Source organism: Phodopus roborovskii, unplaced genomic scaffold (genome assembly GCF_943737965.1).
Source record: "Phodopus roborovskii unplaced genomic scaffold, PHOROB, whole genome shotgun sequence".
Classification (NCBI taxonomy): domain Eukaryota; kingdom Metazoa; phylum Chordata; class Mammalia; order Rodentia; family Cricetidae; genus Phodopus; species Phodopus roborovskii.
In genome coordinates this window covers 55954681-55976719 of record NW_026126480.1, presented here as the reverse complement: position 1 = coordinate 55976719, position 22039 = coordinate 55954681, and the positions used below count along the sequence as shown (strand labels likewise).

Sequence of the window (22039 nt, the reverse complement as noted above, 5' to 3'; positions counted from 1 at the left end):
TGAAGTGTTACAACCACTTTCTCCTCTTTCAATTAACAACAAGAAAAGGAAGCTAATGGCTTCCTGAGCCTGGCTGTAAATATTAACAGAGTCTGGCCGCCTGGCCTAAGCGCCCGCCCGCCCGTTCCCAGCTCCCAACCTTCCCAGCCTCCAGAGTCAGCTTACAGGAAGGAAGGGCAGGTGGCTCTCCTTGCTCAGGCACCTCCGGTGTGCGGGGATGTTTGAGGAGACAGGAGAGTGGTTTGGATGACCATAGATGCGTGGCCTGGAGTCCCTGGAGTCCCCAGCTTGTGTCTTTTGAGTGACACTAGTGACATATCTGAGGAAGACTGGCTATTTAGCTTTTTAGTATTTTCTCTTCTTTTCCTTTTTAATTAAAGTTTTTTATTTTGAAGACAGGATCTCATATAGTCCAGGATGGCATCAAATATACTATGTAGCTAAGGCTGAGCCTTGAACTTCTGATCCTCCTACCTCTACCTCCTGAGTACTGGGAGCAGCTGGAGTAGGGGCTAGCAGACCCCAGGATCCATGCTGGATCCTAGTACCAGCAGGGGAGACCTGGGGTCCCTGTGACCACATCGGCTTTCCCCCTGGAGGGCATCCATTAGGGACTACACCATGTACACATGAGCCATTGAGACACACAGCCAGTAAAGTACTGCTTCAGAGTCCACCAAGAGCTAGCAGATGCTCAGCCAGTAAAGTGCTTGCTACACAAGCATGAGGACCTGAGCTTGGACCCCAGCACCTGCAGACAGAGCCAGGTGCAGCAGGGTGCCCTCTCAATCCCAGGCCCAGGGAGATGGAGACTTGCCTAGTGGGTAAGGTTCTAGATCCTAATGAGAAACCTTGTCTCAAACCCCATCCCCAAAACTAGGGTGGAAGTTGACCTCTGCCCCCCCAAACACCATACACAAATATATGTTCACACATACATACACTGTCACACACCTGCATATGCCCATATGTCCACATGCGAATAAATGAAAAGAGCTACAGTGTGTGAGGTGGACATGGTGGCGCCCACTATCTTAGCACTGGGGAGGCAGAGGCAGAAGGATCAGTGCAAGGCCTGGGCTACATCATGAGACCCTATATCAGAAAAAAAAAGCTACTAAAAATGTACACACACACACACAGAGAGAGAGAGAGAGAGTATGGTTCATCACCTGGGCTGTGGGACTTGTGGAAGTGCTCAGAGATGGAGGTAGAGGCAAAGTAGGGACCAAAGAGTCTAAGCGGCCAGTTGAGGGCACCATAGTGGGGTAGATAGGGTCAAGAAACCACTAATGTTGCTGGCAAAAGTAGGCCGATTTCCTGAAACAGAGGTTTTGACCTTAGCTACTGGTACTGAGCTCATCTTCACAGCTCCCCAGGCCTGTCAAGGCCCTCCTGTGTGTGAGGGTCAAGGTATAGCAAAGCCTACTGAGTAGGGTCTGGTCAGCCTCCTAACTGGACACTAGTAGACAGAGGGCCAGCAGCCTGCCCATGGACCAGGGACGGCCACTCCAGCCCCATCCTTTGGTCCTAGAGTCACTGCCCCTCCCAAGAGCAATGGAGCAGGCCAGGCCAGGACCTCCATGACCTACTCCCAGGTTAATGGTCCCAGCCATCCTGGCAGACTCTCCTTTCAGACAGCCATCTGTTCCTCCAGCAACCCAGGTGGGTGCCAGCCACCCTTAGCCCTCCCTGCTCGGTGCCCACTCACAGCTCTGCAGCCAGGAGCTCCATTGATTGCCCTTGCTCAGAGGTATCAAAGTCACAGGACCACTCTGGGCAACCAGGGCCACTTTGGCCCCTCCCTGCTGTCATCTCTCCACTCCCTGAGTGATGCCAGTCTCTCCTGGCAGCAGCTCTAATCATTTCCAACTCCTAGAAATCAGGTGGCCTCTTTCTCCCTAGCTCTGGTGTCTGCAGAAGCAGGACCATCTAAGAGAGGACATAACCCTTGTACGGCAGGTGGCACCAGTTCGTGCCTGGTGTGGCTTCCCAGCACCAGGGAAAGGGAATAAAGTCACTGGCCACCTGTGACCACAGCTGCCCACACAGGAAGGGAGCAGCATCTGTGGCAGAGGTCTTGTATTTATCTCCAGGGTAACGCTGTCCCACACAGCATCCAAAGAATGACACCTGAGGCTGTCATCTGGCCTACACACACGTGCACATATGTGTATACACACACAAGCATCTCTGGGATTCCTCTCCTGCCGGCCTCCCCGATCTGGTTGTGTCTGTCTTTACAGGCGAGGCCCGGCAATGGTCCAGTGTAGGCACTCCCGTGACCTACACTTTTTGTCAGGAGGCAATCTACTTAGCGGAGTGCAGGCCAGGAGGGTCCGCACTGCCTAAGGAGAGCCCACCTCTGCCCATTCTCACCCCTCTGCTCCTCCAGTGTCATGCTGTGCCAGGCCTTGCCTGTAGCAATGCAGAGAGCAGGGAAAGGAGGTGAGCTCCCAGCTGCCCCACCAAGGCATCTGGAGCCCATGCTGTGCTCCGCCTGCCTGGCACTGCCAGCTGGCCCTCTAAGGTGCTCCCGGGAGCACCCAGCTGCTCTCTAGCAAGGGAAATTGTTGGCACCCACTGAGAGTCTATCAGGCATGTCTTCAGGGAGCAGAACCTGCAGGCCTCCCAAGCCAGCTCCTTCCCTGTAACCCCGCGGCTTACTGTCCCCAGCCCAGCCCCCTCACTCATAGTATCTCCAGTTCTCCACACAAGAGAGAATGATTTGTCCAAATTGCAAGTTGGGTCATGTTTTCCCCGGCCTGCACACTTCCTGCAAGGTTCCCTGTTGCTCTTGGTATGACCAGTCCCTTCAGCACACTGGTCAAGGTTCTCCCAAGGCCAGATTCCTAGCCCCCACCCCAGCTTCAGTCACTGCCTTCATTGTGCCAGAGCTTTGCGCTCAGCTCTCGGAGGGTGCAAGTCCTCATACCCTGAACACATGCTGTTCCCTCTGCCTCAATTACTCTTCCTACTCAATTCTCAACTGTGCTGATCTTGTTCTAAGAGCGTTTAGCCTCTTTCCTGGCCTGTGACTCTAGCTGCAGCCCTCTGCCCTTGTCACTTTGCCCCATTACAGTGGTGGCTCCAGCAGCATAAGAGGAATGGCCACCCTCAGTGATGAAGGAGAAGGGAGCAGGCCCTGTGTCTGGCCATCCTTGGAGGCAGTGAGCAGCCTCCAAACAAAGTCTGTTTGATCACAGCCTCTTCATCTAGGGAGATGGGATACAGATGTTGCCTACAGTCCAAACGAAAGCAAATCCCATTTTCCCAGTTCACTCCATCTCTAGCCTGCTGGCTATGATGGGAACTCTGCCCTCTGAGCTACAGGGCAGCTCTACCCAAGGAGGGGGGCAACGTGTTTTCATTTCAAATGTGATTGGCTAAATGGCTAGCCACAGAGCCCACCTGGGTTTGCACAGCGCACATCAGGCATCTGATTAATACCATTCACATTAAACTCCATCCCTAAGAGCCAGAGGTTGAAGCAAAACAGGCGGGCTAATTGCTAATACAGGAATTAATATCAGCAAGTGTAGATCTTGAAGGCAGCATGAACAGTAAGGCTGAAGACCCATCAAATTTGGCAGTAAGCCCTGAGGGACAGAAGTGGGCTGCACCGAATGGGCTGCACTGCCACCAAGTTCTCATGTGACTGCTGGGGGAGCCTGAAGGATGCCCCCACCCCACCCCAGAACTCATCCCTTTCCCCCTAGGCTGGGCCTAGTGTATGTTTCACATTGTAGTTATCTTCTAGCTTCTGGCTTCCCCACGAGGCTGAAACTTCCTATAGAACTGGGCCCCTCTGGTCCCCAGCGTACTGAACAATACCTAGAACATGACCAGACTGAGTCTGCTAGGTGAGATAGATGAATGGCTGAATGGGTTATAGGGATAGATGGTCAAAGAGATGGACGGAAGGAAAGTGGATGGTTGGATGGATGCATGGATGGATGGATGAGTGGTAGGTGGGTAGATGTGATGGAGGACAGACGGTTGGACAATTGGAAGGATGGACAGATGGGTGGGAAGGAGATAGAAAGGGATGAATGGGGAAAATGGAGAGGTTAAAGGCATAAGGAGGTCTTTGGGGGGACCCAGGGCCTGGTGGTGCTGTGTCTGCCCAGTGCCACAGTGCCTGCTTCACTGGGTCTTGGCGTGGTGTGGGAAGGAGGAGACTGGGCTAGATTGTGGAGCCCTGGCTCTCCTGCAGATTGAGTACTTTTGTAAAGCCCTTCCCCACCTTCTCAGCCTGTGTTATGGAATGTCCCTCCCTGACCCTCCAGCCTGGCCTAGGCTTAAGGGAGATGGCAACACAGAGATACCAGGAAAGGACACAGGACATAGCTCCCTGCAAAATGATGGTATGAATAGGTCCATCAGACTAAAATGCAAAGGAAGCATGGAGTCGGGGACCCAGGGCTTGGTAGAGGTTAAATGAATTATAGGGGTAGAAGGCTGTTTTCTTTCTCTTGCCAATACTTTTTTACTAGAGTTTTGGTAACAAAAGGAACCGTGTGTGACAAAGAGATGACAGATGGAAGCTTTTCCTCAGTAGACTTAAAAAAGAAAAAGTGTATTGGTACAGAGACTGGACTAGAGCATGGACACAGAGAAGGTCCAGGAGAAAGGCGCTCAGCTGAGCTGCCCTATGGGGCTAGGGAGGGCCCCCATTTCTGGCCTCTTAGGGCCCAACAGATTCCTTGGTTAACCCACAAGAAAGCATAGACAGTAACTGCAGGGGCATGGCTTCTTTCAGTCTAGCCAGGCTCTGAGCAGGTATTTGCAAGTGGCACATTTACGTATCTCTTCCAGGCCACATGCATTTGGTGAAGTGCCACTACTGGCCATAATTAAGTACCCACAGGGGCTAAGAGCCACAATACTGCCCAGGGTTCAAGCGGCCAGGCTGGCTTGGAAAGCCAGTACATGTCTCAGATACCTGAGAGGCCCCTCAGAAAGGAGACCTTAGCTGAACCTCCTGTCCACACACCAGAGGTCCCCATGAGACCGTAAGGACTCAGGGAAAGCAGCAAAGGAAGGGCCCAGAAGAGCCTCACTCAGACTCAGTTTTTCCAGTAAAAAAGGAGAATGAGGAGTATGTTGGGTGCATTTATCAAATACCTACTGTGTGCATCGCCCTGAGCCAGGCTTTAGAGTATCCAGCCTTCATGGTCTCCCATTTTACCCTGTTACATCACCACCATTATAACTGTGGAGCCACATATTCAGATGGAGGGTGCCTAATGCAGGGAGGGAGGGATGATATGAGGGTTCTCACAGGAAGGGGATAAAGTGGGGAAAGGCTCACATGTCACATGTGTGCACCGTTACAAATGTGTATATGTGCACATTCCTATCAATCTCTGTGTATCCTCATTCCCATGTGTAAATGTGGGTTCATGTGTATTCATGCATGCCTGTGGAAGTGTGTTATATGCATTTCTGGGTGCAAGTGTGTCAGCATCTTGATCATGTGTTTGTCTATGTGTTGCATGTATTCATTCTTTTTGTTTTGGTTTTTTCAAGACAGGGTTTCTCTGTATTGCTTTGGAGCCTGTCCTGGAACTAACATGTATTCATTTTTGCATATATACATGGATTTAAATGTGTGCAGGGATGCACGTACGTGTTTGTATGTATACACTTCTGTTTTCATGTTTGCCTGTGTTGGGATTTTTGCACATGAGCCTCGTCTTACGCACATGACATATTTGTTACAGCTTGTACAAATGTCACTGTGTGAATGAGTCTCGTCGGGGGCAGTAGGGGAAGGTAGGAATTGCGGTGGTGAGTCAGGCTGACTAGGGGCCTTAAGAATGGTAGGCCAGCATTGATTAGCTCCTGAGAGCTGGAGGAGCTGAAGTCAAGCACACAGCCAGTGGGATGACGCTGCCTTCTTCCTGGGCCTATGATTTCAAAAAGCAGAACCCTGGTTTGTGTCTGTTGTGAAGTGGCAGTAGGGGTTCCAGGCTCCAAGGACACAGCTCCCATCCTGTGTGCAGTGGTCTAGCTGCCTGCTCCCACCCCCAGCAGTATGAAACAATTTCCTTGGCCTGTCCAGGAAGGCAGATGACCTCACTGGACTCTTTCCATCTCTCGCTTTCATAGAGGAATTACAGTTTATAATTGGATGAAATCACACGGGTGGTAATAGTAATAATGGCTTAGGCTGCAGCTACCACTGCCGCCTCTGCAGGGACAGGCTTATTGTCCCTCCTGTCCAGACTCACGCTGCACCTGCTTGGGACTGTGCCCACCTGCCTCTTGGCACCTGCAGCCCTGACTGGCCCTGGCTATTCTGAGTAGCTGTCTGGCGTCCTGGGAGAGGTCCTGAGAATACCCTTACCCCATTATTCCTTCATATACTGATCACATACTTTATTCTTTCCATGTGTTTCCTGTGGTCTCTGGGCTGTGGCCATGGACAACCACCTCTGCTTGGAACATGGACTTATTAAATATGCACGCTAGATATGCTGGCTGCAGCCACTGAGTAGGCTTTTGTCCTGAAAAGGAAAGTACCTAGATGCATCTGTGCCTAACCAGAGCCTATGCTCTCAGATATGTCATTAAAGCTCCTTTCCAAAGAGGGGCACCTTGGCTGGCTGCTGTATGGGAAGGTGGGGACAGCTTTGTTTTGCTTTGTGTTCTTAGGGGCAGCCTGCGGCACCCAGGTCTCTACAACAGGAAAGGCAGCAGAGTGTGGAAGGCTGGCCCCACAGGAGACAGATAGGTGAAGGAGGGAGGTTAGGGACATTGGAGACTCAACTTCATGGACCCCTGGTGAGACAGAGAAGTTGAATTGTTGTGGAAGCTGGAATGACCCAGTCAGAGCCTTCAAATGACATTTAATAAGAGGAGCTTGTGCTGGGGAAGTGGAGGCTGCTCTAGACTGGGTCCATGGCTCTGCAAGGCCAGGAACTCTCAAACTTTTTTTTTCTTAATTATTACACTTATTTACTGTGTGTGTGTGGTCAGAGAACAATTTGTGAACGTTTGTTCACTCCTTGTACCATGTGAGTTCCCAGGGATTGAACTCAGGTCTTCAAGCTTGGTGCTAGGGTGTCTTCACCCACTAAGCCATCCTGCCGAGCCTCCAAACTTTATTTTCCTCTACCCAGTCCTTGCAGGTAGTTACAAGGAAGGGTTCTGCATATTACCTGGATTTAATAAGTGGTAAATGGTGAGGACGATAATCTCAGACCCTTGCCAGACTTGGATGGAAGTGGTATTTGTTTAAGACAGGCAATCTAGGGTTGGGGCTTGGCAATAGAGCGCTTGCTGAGCATGTCAAGCCCTGGTTTGATTTCCTGCACTGCAAGCTAAAACTGTATGTGGGGATCTCTGTGAGTTTGTGGTCAGCCTGGTCTAGGTAGCACATGCCAGGCTAGCCAGGGCTACATAGTGACACCTTGTCTCAAAAAGAAAAATAAAAAGCCAGGTGGTGGTGGGAAGGCCTTTAATCCAAACACTCAGCAGGCAGAGGCAGGTGAATTTCTGAGTTTGAGGCCAGCCTGGTCTACAGGGTGAGTTCCAGGACAGCCAGGGCTGTACAGAGAACCCTGCCTTGGAAACAAACACACCCAGAGACCGGGAGATGGCTAGAACAATGGAGCTGTGGCTGTGGCTGCCTGTGGTACTTGTCCCTGGAGCTCTTGATTTCCTTGGGTTTGATTGCTTGTGTTGCCTTTGGCAGGTGAAGAAGCTGGGAGTAGGTGAGAAAGGCCCACTGTGGACAGCTGCGCCCAGGGGCGGAAGCAGGAATAACCCACCCTTCTGCCTCACCCTCTCCAGAAGCTTTCTCTACAAACAGGAGCAGCCAAGCAGACCAGCCCCTGCCCCCCCAAAGTGGCTTCCCAAAGCGGGGCACACAGGCCTGACAGCTCAGCAGTGCGAGGCAAGGAGCTGCAGCCTGTGAACATCTGAACTCCTCAGAGGGGTAACGGACCCCCTCCCCCGCCAGATGTGGCCTGAGTGGCAGGGTACCGATTCTTTAGAGAGAGGCTCCCTCTCAGATCTGTCACGCAAGAGTGCTCTCTGCACTGAGCCATTCTGCCAATTGACTTAAAGGGATTTTAAAAAGAAAAAGGAAAAAAAAAAAAAAAAACCTTGGTAGAGAAAAAGGGGTAACAGCCCCACAGAGGCATTTCAGAAGAGGTTGGCTTGTGGACAAAGGACCAAAGTTACAAAGAGCTGCAGTGGAAGTGGTGGCCAGGGAGAGGCCACACTCCCCGGGGACTGACACTGGGCTGTAGGACATGCCCTGCTCAGGAGTCCCCGGGGGTGCACACAGAACACACACCCCTCACTCCAGACACCCAAGCCAGCAGTGCCTGTGACCTAGAGTGCCAAAGATGCTGCTTGGGGCCTGCAGCCACATCTGAGGCCTAGCCACCAGGAAGACCTCAAGACCTCCTTACTCTCCGTGAGTCTCATCGTCCCTGCTGCCCCAGAGCTGCAGTCTGTGATTGAGTGGGTCTGTGTCTGTGGGTGACGGTGGGGCCAGGAATGTGAGTGGCCTGGAACTCCAAAGCGGTGACCCCAGTGGGACTCGGTGGCTCCAGGGAGGGAGCAGCAGCAGAAGAGGTAAGAGCCTGAGGCACCGGGGATGAAGAAGGGTTCCTGGTGGCCCAGAAAGGTAAAGAGAGTCTCCGTTTGGAGGGAGCACAGTTGTGAGAGAGGTAACTGAGTCCTGCCCTCTGAAGGCCCACACAGGAGGCCTCTGCTGGAGTAGCCATAGCATGGAGGGCTCCTCCTCCTGGGCCTCTCCTTGCTAGGGCTGCTGACCACCTTCTCTGTATAAAAGGGGACAGCCATGAGGCCCTGTGATAGGTTAGGCAAGATCTTAGGGAACCAAGGCCACCAGCCTTGATACCTGCTACCCTTGAACTAATAAGAATCCCAAGATCTCTTCCATCTGGACCTGCCCTGCTGTGGCCAGAGAGATCCACAGTGGGGCTGAATAGGAGCCACCACCCAGCATCGTCTGCACTGGCCCCCAGTACAGCCCTTTTGTTGGCTAGAGGGCAAAGACAGGTCCAGAGAAGTGGAGTGAGTGCCCCAGGCTACACAGCAGGTGCCTGGCTGGACCAGCTCCTCCTGGGCTCCCAAGGGTACAGAGGGAAGGGGCAGTACCTCTGCAAACAGTAATCCCAGCAACCTTAGAACCCCTCAGTGCTCTGGGCAGGGCAGGGAAGCCCCAATTCATTACCAAGATGGAAAATGACACTTCCCCATGCTCTGCCCCAGGAGAGGAGCTGATTTATGGCTGTGCTAGGGCCTGGGACATCCGTCAGAGCTATGCGCTGCGCACGCCATCTGTGGGGGCATTAATAGCCGTGTTATTAGCCACTGGCGTGAAGGATGCCCCGAGGATGGGCTATTTGCTGTTATTTATTATAAAGGCGCGACAACCTAGCAGCAGGGCCACACACACACAGCTGGGCCCCACCTGCCTATGGTTCTCCTCTCTCAATCTTCAACTTACTCCCAGGCTGTAGGAGCTAGGGGATAATTCCTGGGGCCAGGCCAAGGCATAGGGGAGCAGCAGCCACCTCCCAGCAACCCTGTTGCTCAAAGTGCTGGTGGAAAATCTCCTCAGCTGGCTCTGATGCAGCCTCACTGTATCCACAGGTGGAGAAACAGAAGGGAACACACTGGGTTTTCGAGGCAGAGGTGCCTGGGATGGGCCTGGGGGTTCTGCTGACAGTGGTATAAACTAGAGTAGGTCCCCTCCTCGAGTGTTCCTCTCTTCAGTACACATGGGCTATAGCTGAAAAGAAGCAAGGCCAGCTGTTCCTATGAGACCCCTGAACACACACACACACACACACACACACACACACACACACACACACACCATTGTTTATGGAGACAGGGTTTCTCTGTGTAACAATCCTGGTTGTCCTAGAACTCACTCTGTAGACCAGGCTGGCCTCAAACTCACAGAGAACCACCTGCCTTTGTCTCCTAGTGCACCACCTCAGACATCCACCCCCCCCCCAGGCTCTTTTTGTTTGTTTGTGTTTTCGGTTTTGTTTTTGTTTTTCAAGACAGGGCTTCTGTGTATTTCTTTGGAGTCTGGCATCGAACTCACAGAGATCCGCCTGCCTCTTCCTCCCGAGTGCTGGGATTAAAGGCGTGCACCCCCACTGACATCCCCCCCCCCAGGCCCTTAAGAAGAGCCTTAAGAAGGCTTGTAGCTGGCAAGAGGTGCTGGTGATCTGGTACATGTCCCGTCACTTGCTCTTATAAACCTGTGGGGAGAGACGGATAGAAGGCTCTGTCACTGAGCCTAACCCTGCACATCTATAAAAGGCAGATAGAAGCGCTCCTCTTCCTCCCACGCCCAGGGTTCTGTCAGCCTCCTACTCTTGCATCCATTCATGGCGTGGGCAGTTGTGGAGATGTGCCTGTATCTGGACAGTGCCAAGCTGGCCACCAAGTTGGGGCACAGCCAGGTCTTCTTGGGCCTGTTTTTCCAGAGCAGCTGAATTTGAAGAGTTCTGGATAGCAAGCCCGAGGCCTGGGTGGGTGGCCAGCTCTTCTCTTCCTAGTTCAGATAGGACTTTTTGTCTCTCAGGCCTGCTATAATGAAGACACCCAGGTCATCATGGCCTCTGGGGTGGTGCTGATGGCAAGGTTCCACCTCCCTCTTTTCTCCAGCTACCTAGTTCTGGGCTTTAGATTATAGACCCTGCCTAGTGTATTCAAGGTGTAGGCTAGAGAGATGACCCCATTAGTAAAGTGCCTGCTACCTAAGTATAGGGCCTGGGTTTAGATCCCCAGTGCCCACAAAAAAGCTGGGCATGGTGGTGCATGTCTGTAACCCTAGCACTGGAGGTGGGGGAAGAGACAGGGGCATCTCTGGAGATCACTGGCCTGGCCAGCCAGCCTAGTTACTCAGTAGCTCTGAATTCTGTGAGAGACTAGTCTCAAAAGATAAGGTGGAGAATGATAAATATATCCCATGGCAAGCACTGGCCCTCAGATACACAGAGACACAAAATATGTTTACGGAGCCTCTCTGGTCCAGCCTCATTTCTGGGGACAGGACAGATCACACCTTAGAAGCAGAAGTTTGGGTCCAGTGGGCGGAGCCAGACATGTAAGGCTGTCCAGGAAACTGGAGGGTACAAATAGGAAAACTCACTGGGAGCAGTTGGTTCCCTGCTTCTGAGAGGCCCAAGCCTCCATGCCTGCCTGGCATTCACTCACTGCTCAGTACTTCCTACACACCTGCTGCTCCCTTCCCCCACAGCAGGTAACCAAGGAGCTCAGCAGCAGAGACCAGCCCTGGACTTGAGGACTGTCACTTGGCCTCTTGGTACTGCCCCTTCCCTTCATTCTCCCTCCCACTGGCATTAAGTCTGCTTTCCCCCCTCCCCCTAAGGAATCAGTCTCAGTGGAGACAGCTTTACTCCAAAGGGACCCAGGCTGCAGTATCAGGTGGAGGACCGTTTCATTAAGAGATGCTGAGAGAGAGAAACAAAATTACATGTGTCTCCTTTCATCTCCCTCCCCCTTCCTGGCCCTGCATAGTTTAATATCGAACACTGCTATCAATATAATTAACCTCCTAAGACACAATTTGAAAGTCTTGTTTTTCAAAGCGATTCACTTTCTCTGAGGCCGAGGAGGACATCCTGCTGCCCAGCCCCACCCAGCCGCCCATGTGCTTAGGTGAACTCGCAGTTCATTTCTGGTGGATTTGCATACCTGTCTGCAATTACTGCCAGTGATAACGGCTGATACATAATGCATGCGGCATGAAATTAGAAAAATAATTAACTTTAGATTTGAAAAGAATCCCCGCCCCCCAACTCTCTAGTTATTACAGATGCTGAGTGCTACCACTGGACAAGGACTTGGGGGGCTAAGCTGTTTGGGGTGATGGGTGAGACTGGCTGGCACTCCAGAGCAGCCAAGGCTAGAAAGTGCTAGAGGCAGGGTATTCAAGAGGCACTCCCATGGTCTCTGCTGGAACAAGCTTCAAGCTCCTGGGGCTCATCTGTAACTTATATCTGCGCCAGTGAAGTAGTGTAGCTAATGAAGTGACCCCTCTCTCTTTGTGACCTAGGAGTGCTCAGCCAAGCTTAAAGTAGCCTGAGTCACTCTCACAAGAACCCCACAAGTAGACCTGGTCCCATTTCACAGACGAAGCCCTGAGACCTGAAGCTATCCTTCTACATAGTCTTGACTGAGAGAAGGCAAGTCTTCTACGGAGTGGGGCTGCCTGGGAGACTTCCTCCCTGAGGCCTCCTCCCTCAGTCTTCTTTGCAGCTGAGCCTCAAAAGTGGCTGCCAGCTATTGGATGAGAAACTGAGGGACCCTTCACTAGTTTTTGACAGAGATAGAGGCAGCCCCAGCAGGGTAGGGCAGGGTAAGTGCCAATCGCCACACCCTGTGGGCTGACCCTCTCAGTCTCCCCCCCCCCTTGGTGGGCTTGAGTGCTGCTTCTAGCTTTATTTGCCTCAGCATCAGGCTCAGCCTTTTAGAAGGACCTGGAAGCCTCAGAAGATTTAGGAAAGTCACTGTGAATTCCAGGAGGGAATAGGACACCACCAGAGCCCACAATTTGGGGATGGAGGAGGAGAAACTGGAAGATTTGGGGTCCACAAGGGCGGTTTCCATTATTCAGCTTCAGGAAACTAACATCCATATAACTACACACATTTGCCCTCTCCATAGGCATGCTATGATCAAAGGTCACCCCTTTTCTAATTGCCCTGTCTGGGGTCAAATCCCCCACCCCAACAATGGGGGTGGAGAGAAGCCACAGCAAGGCTTGGATCAGTAGCAATAGGACATATGACATTTTGTTCCCTTGCTGGCTTTGGGAAGTGACTGGGATGAACTCTGTAAATAGAAAATGGCATCACTCAGTTCCATGGCAGCCACAAGGCCTGAGCCAGTATCCCCAGAAAGGCCGGGCTGTGGCCACAGGGCCTTTGGCGTCAGGAGCACCGCTTGCCCCTCCCCAGGTCTTTGGGAGCAATAGGAGGAAAGGGCTGGCTGAGGCCATTACAGGACAGACAGGAAGCCAGCTTCCAGGATGAGAAGCACATGGGGACATGGGGCAGAATGGGGTAGATTGTCCCCCAGGTCTAGCTGGGCCTTCTTTGCAGAAAAGTGGGTTCTCAGCAAACACAGCAGAGTAAACAGACCCAGGGAGTATCTCCCAGGGCTTGGTTAGTGCTGGGAAGGCCATGGGGTTCTAGGCTGTGAGCCTCTGCCCTTTCTACATGGCCTTCTTCCTTGGGAGGGACCATCTGGACATCTGTTTCTAATGGGAGCTGAGACTGTGCCTGATACTCACCCCCTCCAGGGAGCCTTCATTGACAAACAAAAAAAGAAGCTGGGCTAGGAGGCAGGGGTAGTCTGCCCAATCCTCCATCTTCTCCAGCCTGGCTTCCTTTGGGAATGTGCCCAGCTGGCTCAGTTCTCCCCCCCCCCCACTTCCTGTGCCCATGTCCCCTCCAAGGCCATAAAACAACTGCCATCCCCTGTAGGATGTCCAAGCCGGGCCTTGGATCTGTAGCTGCCCCTGCATTGTCTTAGCCAGTATCCCTCACAGAATGGGGTGGGGGTAGGAACAAGCCCAAAGGCCCCGGGGAAGCAGAGCGGTGCGTGCAGCATGTCCGAATGCTCAGGGCCCTGAGATTTTGAAAGCTGCAGCAGCCCCACCCATTTCCCCTCTCGTGCATGGCTGGACGGAATGCAAGCACAGGAGGCACAGTGGGCACGGGGCGTAAAGAAGAGGCACAGAAGGGCAGTTAACACAGAGGCTGCCCGTGTATAGGACGAAGTGAGTAGCCTGGGGGACACAGGCTGTACGTAGGAAGGACATTCTGCATGTGGGGTACTCTGCACATATAACCTCATCCCCTTAAATTCTCTCATAAGAGCAACTGTCAACCACACAGACAGAGGAGGAAGATGAGGACATAGAACCTACTGCACTCTGCCCTGGCCATTGGTAGAAGCCAGTAACTACCCCAGGCCTCCCTCATGCCCCTCAGCTAAGGGAGGTCACCAGCCTGAACTGTCTCTCTGCACCCTTCCAATGGAGCATCTGGATCCTGCTGTCTGTCACAGAACTGGCAGTCTGTAACTCATACCACACTCATCTGTGTGATCCCCACAATGATGACCAGTGATCCTGTAAAAGATGGGCAATTTACCAGGTTTAATTTGATGGCCACATAAACTATCAAACACAAAGGGGAATGAAAAGGCCAACAGGCGTCCAGGCAGTTTAAGGACTCCTCTAGAGGGGGTGCAGTCTCCCTCCCCAGCCCAGTCTGTCCTGTTCCTAAAGCTCCTGGAGCTGAGACTGGAGTTGGCCTTGGGGAAGCAGGGTGGCCAGGGACATTTGGACAAGATGGATGGGTAGCAGATAGGGGAGTGGAAAGGCCTTGGGTCCCTGCCTCCCACTGCTGCTCCATTATCCATCAAATATCTCTGAGAGGTGCAATTTAGACTCTATTATGATGCAGAGTCTCTGGAGGCTGGGGACTGTGGCCATGAGCTAAACGGGAGAACAGATGTCTATGCCAGAGACTGTGGTGGCAGCCTTGGCTTTGGCCTTAACAAGTCTGGCCCTGCTCAGGGTATTGGCCCAGAACGGCCAAGGGCAGAGGCTGCTTGTGTCCCTCGAGATAGAACTCATCAGCTGGCCAGGAGCAGGCATATCTTCTGGCCAAACTTGGGCTCAGGCAGCCTAGGAGAAAGCCAAAGCTCTCTGTCTCCAGCCTTGTCCTGTCCCACTCCTCAGCCCTGTTCACAAAGTGACTTGTGATGGGACGGACCTTCAGGCTCCTTTAAGAGGAGACAGGTGTGCAGCAGGAAGTCTGTGTGTCTGTGACTTTGGAATGGCAGGGCTCTTACCTCTCTGTACTGTAGGCTTCAAGTTATGAAATGGAACAACGGGCTATATGTGTGACCATCAGGCACAGGAACACATTGAGGGTACGCTGCATGGGATGCCTATGAAGACTGGTAGGTCTGGCTCAAGGGGTAAGCTCTGTTGGGTGTGCCTGCTGTCTTAAGGCTAAGAGGATTGGGTCAGAACTGGAGCAGCTTGGGATACCTGTATCACACACAGAAGAACAACAGGAGTCTGGTGAAGACAAGAGAGCCCTTAGCCCCAGCCAATAGCAAAGCCCAGGCTGGCTGGGCCTGTCTCTGCAGAGTGTGAGTGATGCAATGAGATTGTAGGCCTGGGAGCACATCCTGCCATCAGGGCTGTGCCTCCGTTTCTTCACAATGGGTCAGTACAGATTTCTTTGTAGAAAAACTTGATCAGGGCCTGCTGTGCACCAACTACTAGGCTACACCCTAATGGCTAAGGTACCCCAAAGCCCTAAAGTAAAGCACATGCGAATTGGTGATGAGTCTGTAAACCCTGAACAGAGAGAAGGCATATTTTGGGTTTACAGTTTTTTCAAGGTGACCAGGTAAGGCCTCACCTTCAGGAAGTGTAGGGGCAGCGTGTGTCTCTGAAGATCAGCTCTAGGAAGAGGGAAATATGTCTTGGGGCAGCAGGGTGGGTCCAGCTGCTTCAGACAGAGAGGGATACAATACAAAATGGCTCAGTGCCCACTACCTGGCTTTGGCCACTGGGATGTGGAGGAATTTGGGCAGATGAGTGGGGGAGGCGGGCTAGGGAACTGCAAGACATTGAGTGAGAGGAGAAGGGGTCCAGGAAGCCTCAGCAGGGCCCCACTTGATGTCAAGGCTTCTGCTGAGGACTAACAAGGAAACAAGACTACAGTGAACCACGGCAAGATGGATGGTGGGACAGAGGGGCTCAGTGTGCAGGGAAGACCAAAGCCTCGGGAACTCGGCGGCAAAGCAAGTGGGCCATGGTCACCTGTGCCAGGCAGGCTGGATCAGTGAGTGAGTAGGAAGATGGGTGGATTGGACAAAGTGATGCATGGCAGAGTGCACAGCCAGAGCAGACCAGCTGGAAGGCCTGGTAGGGGCTGGAATGTTCTCAGTGTCCTGAAGGGTGCCGAGGAGGTCACTGATGGAGAAGAGCTGCCGGGGCAGAGAGAAACCGGTGAGAAGTTGTGGTGTGTTGAGAAATGGAGAGGCCTGGCTCCTAGAGCATGGTGGTGAGGTCCCCACTGGTCACTCAGCAGGAGCCAGCCGGTCATGCTCCACACTCCAGAGCTGTCCTCCCAGGCCAGGCCCTCGGATCAGATCCGAAAAGCCATCACATTCTACCCTGAAAGCCTCCTTGACCCTGAGTTTTACTGCAGACCTTTGCTGGCTGTATGAAGACACCTTTTTTTTTTTTTTTTTTTTTTTTTACCGAGATTGAAAGATAATTTCTCTTTAATTGATTTTTTACCACTGTGAACAGTAAAATAATGAGAAAACTCTATGCTGCAATTTTTCTATTTGCGAAAACTGAAATTACACCTTGCAGAAAAATTTCCTCAGAGTGCAGACAACACCTCCCTCCTTTATTTGTCCCATTTCTTTAAATCACTGAAGCTGATGTGTGAGTGAGTGTGTGTGTGCACACGTGTGTGAGTGTGTGCACGCGAGTGTGTGTGTGTGTACGTGCACGCACGCGTGTGTGTGTGTGTGCCCTGTGACTTCAGCTGGGGAGAGACTAGGTGTGGAATAGTACCCCAGAAAAGACAGAACACAGAGCCCAGAGTCAGATCTGTTGACACCTCATTCTTCCGTATACGAAACACATGGGTGACAAACAGGACATGGCGTTTCACCACCAGACAATGAGCGCAGTGCTCTCCACTGCCCACCAGTGACAACGCTGACTTCGTCTTTCCTGGCGATATATGCCTCTTAAGCTCACAGCCTCCCAGAAACAAGCTTTTCCTTCAGACCCTGAGTCCATGCCAGAATTGGGCCTGTCCCAGTCCTGTGGGAAATAATAGCTCATCCATGAAACCCATCCCACTGGCTGGCCCCACTTGTGAGACCCTTAAAGGTGGGTGGCTTATCATGAATGAGGCTGTGAGGTCACAGCTCAGATTGCAGCAGCACACACTATATGACCTAAGGTGCTGGCTTCTCTCAAGGACCAGACTCTCCCAATGAGATTCACAGTGAACATTATTCATTAGAGTTACCTGGCTAGGGAGCTTACCTTTCTCCAGATTGGCACAAAACAGGCCTCCCTTGCCACCTGGCCTCAGCCCTGCAGGACTCAACTTTAATGCTCCCCCTCCCCAGGCCCTACCACTTCCTTGAACTCAGCACACCTATCTTGTGCTCCTCACAGGTACTGAGACTCCAGGTTAGGTGGGTCAGGCCTCCACCAGCTGTCCACCATGGTGGTGGCACACCCTACTGCCACCACTACCACCACACCCACTGCCACCGTCACAGCCACTGTTGTGATGACCACGGCCACCATGGACCTGCGGGACTGGCTGTTTCTCTGCTATGGGCTCATTGCCTTCCTCACAGAGGTCATCGATAGCACCACCTGCCCATCAGTATGCCGCTGTGACAATGGCTTCATCTACTGCAACGACCGGGGACTCACATCCATCCCCTCTGACATCCCTGATGATGCCACCACCCTCTACCTGCAGAACAACCAGATCAACAATGCAGGCATCCCTCAGGACCTCAAGACCAAGGTCAAAGTACAGGTCATCTACCTGTATGAGAATGACCTGGATGAATTCCCCATCAACCTGCCCCGCTCCCTTCGCGAGCTTCATCTACAAGACAACAATGTGCGCACCATTGCCAGGGACTCATTGGCTCGAATCCCACTGCTGGAGAAGCTGCACCTGGATGACAATTCTGTTTCCACTGTGAGCATCGAGGATGATGCTTTTGCTGACAGCAAGCAGCTCAAGCTACTTTTCCTGAGCCGGAACCACCTAAGCAGCATCCCATCGGGGCTGCCCCACACATTGGAAGAGCTTCGGCTAGATGACAACCGCATCTCCACCATCCCGCTACATGCATTCAAGGGTCTCAACAGCCTGCGGCGCCTGGTTCTGGATGGCAACCTGCTGGCCAACCAGCGTATTGCTGATGACACCTTCAGCCGCCTGCAGAACCTCACAGAGCTGTCACTGGTACGAAACTCACTGGCTGCCCCGCCCCTCAACCTGCCTAGTGCCCACCTGCAGAAGCTCTACCTGCAGGATAATGCCATCAGCCACATCCCCTACAACACACTGGCCAAGATGCGGGAGCTGGAGAGGTTGGACTTGTCCAATAACAACCTCACTACACTGCCTCGAGGCCTGTTTGATGACCTAGGGAACCTGGCACAGCTGCTTCTCAGAAACAACCCCTGGTTCTGCGGCTGTAACCTCATGTGGCTGCGTGACTGGGTGAAGGCACGAGCTGCTGTGGTCAATGTGCGGGGTCTCATGTGTCAGGGCCCTGAGAAAGTCCGGGGCATGGCCATCAAAGATATCACCAGTGAGATGGATGAGTGCTTTGAGGCGGGGTCACAAGGCGGTGCAGCCAATGCAGCTGCCAAGACCACAGCCAGCAACCATGCCTCTGCCACCACACCACAGGGCTCTCTGTTTACCCTCAAGGCCAAGAGGCCAGGACTGCGCCTCCCTGACTCCAACATTGACTACCCCATGGCCACTGGTGATGGTGCCAAGACATTGGTCATCCAGGTGAAGCCACTGACAGCAGACTCTATCAGAATCACATGGAAGGCTATGCTACCGGCCTCCTCTTTCCGGCTCAGTTGGCTGCGTCTGGGTCACAGCCCAGCTGTGGGCTCTATTACAGAGACCCTGGTGCAGGGAGACAAGACCGAGTACTTGCTGACCGCCCTGGAGCCCAAGTCCACCTATATCATCTGCATGGTCACCATGGAGACTGGCAATACCTATGTGGCTGATGAGACACCTGTGTGTGCCAAGGCAGAGACGGCTGATAACTACGGCCCTACCACCACGCTCAATCAGGAACAGAATGCTGGCCCTATGGCAGGGCTGCCCCTGGCTGGCATTATTGGTGGTGCCGTAGCTCTTGTCTTCCTCTTCCTTGTCCTGGGGGCCATCTGCTGGTACGTACACCGGGCTGGTGAGCTGCTGACCCGAGAAAGGGTCTACAACAGGGGCAACAGGAAAAAGGATGACTACATGGAGTCAGGGACCAAGAAGGATAACTCCATTCTGGAAATCCGAGGCCCAGGACTGCAGATGCTGCCCATCAACCCATACCGCTCAAAAGAGGAGTATGTGGTACATACCATATTCCCCTCCAATGGCAGCAGCCTCTGCAAGGGCGCCCACACTATTGGCTATGGCACTACACGGGGCTACCGGGATGGTGGCATCCCTGATGTGGACTACTCCTACACATGAAGCTGGCCACCCTTGTGTGCTCACATGGCTCTGCTAGCCCACTGCAACACCAGGAGCCAGGAAGAGAAACTCCACAGTGACTTTTCCAGCAGAAAGCAAAGTTTGGGGAGGATTGGTAAACACAATAGTGGGGTAAAAAAAATTTTTAAATACATAGAAGGAGACGTAATTTATACCGGATCATGAGAGTTAAGGACTAAAAATAATCTCACAGGAAGGGTTGGATTGGGACTTCCCCCCCCCCCCGAACCAGATTGATACTACCTTTACAACATTTGTGTAGACCTCGAGTTTCATTCAGGGTCATCAGAGAGAAAGAGATGACAGACATGATGGCATGCAGCCCCATACAACCATCCTGCTGGCTGCTCACGGATGACAACTCACAAAACAGCTAAGGGAAGACGACTTTTTTTTGTTGTTTGTTTTGTTTTTGTTTTTGTTTTTGTTTTGAGACAGGGTTTCTCTGTATTGCTTTGGAGGCTGTCCTGGAACTAGCTCTGTAGACCAGGCTGGCCTCAAACTCACAGAGACCTGACTGCCTCTGCCTCCCGAGTGCTGGGATTAAAGGCGTGCCCCACTACCACCCTTCGAAAGACGACTTTTTGCTAGGGAGATGCTGTCCTGAAATCTCTTCCCTGGTACTTTCCATGCTGTTTTCTTTCCAGATCTGCAGAAATATGGCATCCTCCGTGGTATTCTCCAAACAATACCATAGTCAATTAAAAGAAAAACGCAAAACAAAAACAGTCAAACTTTTCCTTCCAATGCTGAGCGCTTCGGTTCCATTCACCGAACTCTGTAGAAGCTCTGACGGAAGCTGTTGCTTTCCCTGCCATGTGGAAGTGCATCTGCCTGCCTGCCTATGGCCATGCCATTTGTCTCAGTACAGATGGGTACATAGAGCTGCCTGTCTGTCCTCTCAGAACTTCCTGGGCCAGTCTGTGACATTCCCTCAGACAATAGAATGGCAAAAATTTTGCTTTCTCCTAGAAATCATTGAGTAAGTAGATCATGTGTGGGGTGAGAGTGAGGTGGATGGGAGGGGCCTCAGCCCAGGTGGATGGCATTGCCATTTCTTAGAGGCACTGGTATCTGCATCCTAGTGGAGTTAGGAAGAATCTGGCTGAGGGTGCTTTGGATTCCACCCTATGTCACATTGCCCAGAGCCAGGCCACTCTCCTTCCTGATATGGGGAAAGCTTTCCTTGATGACCAGTGCCCTCCTCTGTCCCTCCCCCCATAGATCCCGTCCCCGCTATAGTGTTTACTCTTTCTCCTGGGATAGGTAATTAGTGCAGGGACAGTTTATAAATATATGTGTCTCACACACACACACACACACACACACACACACATCAGCTGGCTAGACCTATTGGTTTCCATGGCTGCTCAAAGCAAGCCCAGAAAAGAGAAAAATAAAACCACTCCCCCCCCCCCAGAAAATCCCTAGAGACATATACACACACACAAATCTCAGCCATGCCCACATCAGGGGCTCTGTTCTCAAGAGGGAAAAATCAGATTTCTTTGTTAAGTTAAAAAAAAAAAAAAAAAAAAAAAACCTCCAAAAGGATACTGACCAGGGCCCTCAGAAGAGCTAAGATTTTACTCCCTCCCTGTGGAATCAATGTCGTTACCATTTATCAAGTGACACCACAGTGTGGTGAGCCATGAGATTAAAACGATGATAAAATAATGACAGCAAATCCAGAAAGGAGGAAGAGCAGTGCCTGCGGCTCTGATGTCTGCTTCGTCCTGTACTGGGGAGCCCAGGGCATCATCTGTCAATGTGTTGCTTTGTCCTGCACTGGGGGAAAAAAGTCATCAAAGGAAGATGCTGGTCTGAGGGCAGCCAGATGAGATGTTTCCAAAAGACCTCTGCCACTCTGTCCAAAGCAAAGGCAGCTGCCCGAAGTGTACCTGGGGGGCCATCCTCTTGCTGGACATTAAAGAGCCAACTGGCCCTTCCGTGAAGAGATGAGATTGAAAGAAATGGACCCAGCAGGTGCCCCAGAGTAGTGGAAAGAGGCACAGGCTCCTGATCAGAGCCCAAGGGGTCAACACACCAAATGGAGACCCCCATCCTATCAGCCCCAGGGAACGGCCAAAGGGTAAGGACATAGATCATTCCAAAGGAGACCTTTCTCCCCTCTTTATCTCAAGTCTTGACCTCACATGAGGTCAAGAAAGAAATGTGCCCGGACCTCAGATTCAGGTCTGTATAAATATGTGCCCTGGAGCCCAGCTGTCCCCAGTGACCATAATAATAGCACCCTAGTCATGGCAGCTTAGGCAGACCAGAGGAGACCCATCTGTGAGGAATAAGTGTGTGTAGGAGAGTCCCACATGCTGAACAAGGCATCAAGGGCACTATGCCAGCCTTTTCCAGGGCCACAGGAAAGTAAAACCCCAAGTCCCCACCCCTACTTTGCATCTGTAATTTACCCAGTGCGGTAGACTCATCCTGCCCAAGAAGGTTTTAGTCACTCTCTTTGGTGGCCAGGAAAACTTTTAAGAGCCCTGGAGCTGCCCTACTCAGAGATCCAGGAACTTGTGGGCCAAATGCTAGAGCTGCCTGAGCTGTGGCAAACTTCTCCCCCATCACTCAGAGTAAACCTGCCCCACCGGAGCCTTGTTAGTCACAGGCAGAATGTCAAAGCTTGAGGACCAAATCAACCTGCTCTAGTGGGGTTCACT

At 52.2% G+C, this 22039-nt stretch overlaps 2 protein-coding genes across 5 annotated transcripts in view; one reads left to right on the top strand and one right to left on the bottom strand.

Annotated features, from left to right (window-relative positions):
• The window catches only part of Flrt1 (fibronectin leucine rich transmembrane protein 1), a 73204-nt gene extending 53728 nt beyond the window's left edge, over positions 1 to 19476 (top strand). Inside the window, exons 1-2 of one of the 3 annotated variants that reach the window (XM_051193838.1) lie at positions 8489 to 8592; positions 17267 to 19476. In XM_051193838.1, coding sequence (XP_051049795.1) covers positions 17316 to 19340 — 2025 coding nt within the window. In that variant the 5' untranslated portion in view covers positions 8489 to 8592; positions 17267 to 17315 and the 3' untranslated portion in view covers positions 19341 to 19476. Of the gene's footprint in view, positions 1 to 7702; positions 7945 to 8488; positions 8593 to 17266 lie in introns of those variants that run through there. The other 2 variants (XR_007835053.1, XM_051193839.1) reach the window with 2 other exon arrangements.
• Positions 1 to 22039, bottom strand: part of Macrod1 (mono-ADP ribosylhydrolase 1) — a 144317-nt gene that overhangs the window by 86392 nt on the left and 35886 nt on the right. The window lies entirely within an intron of this gene.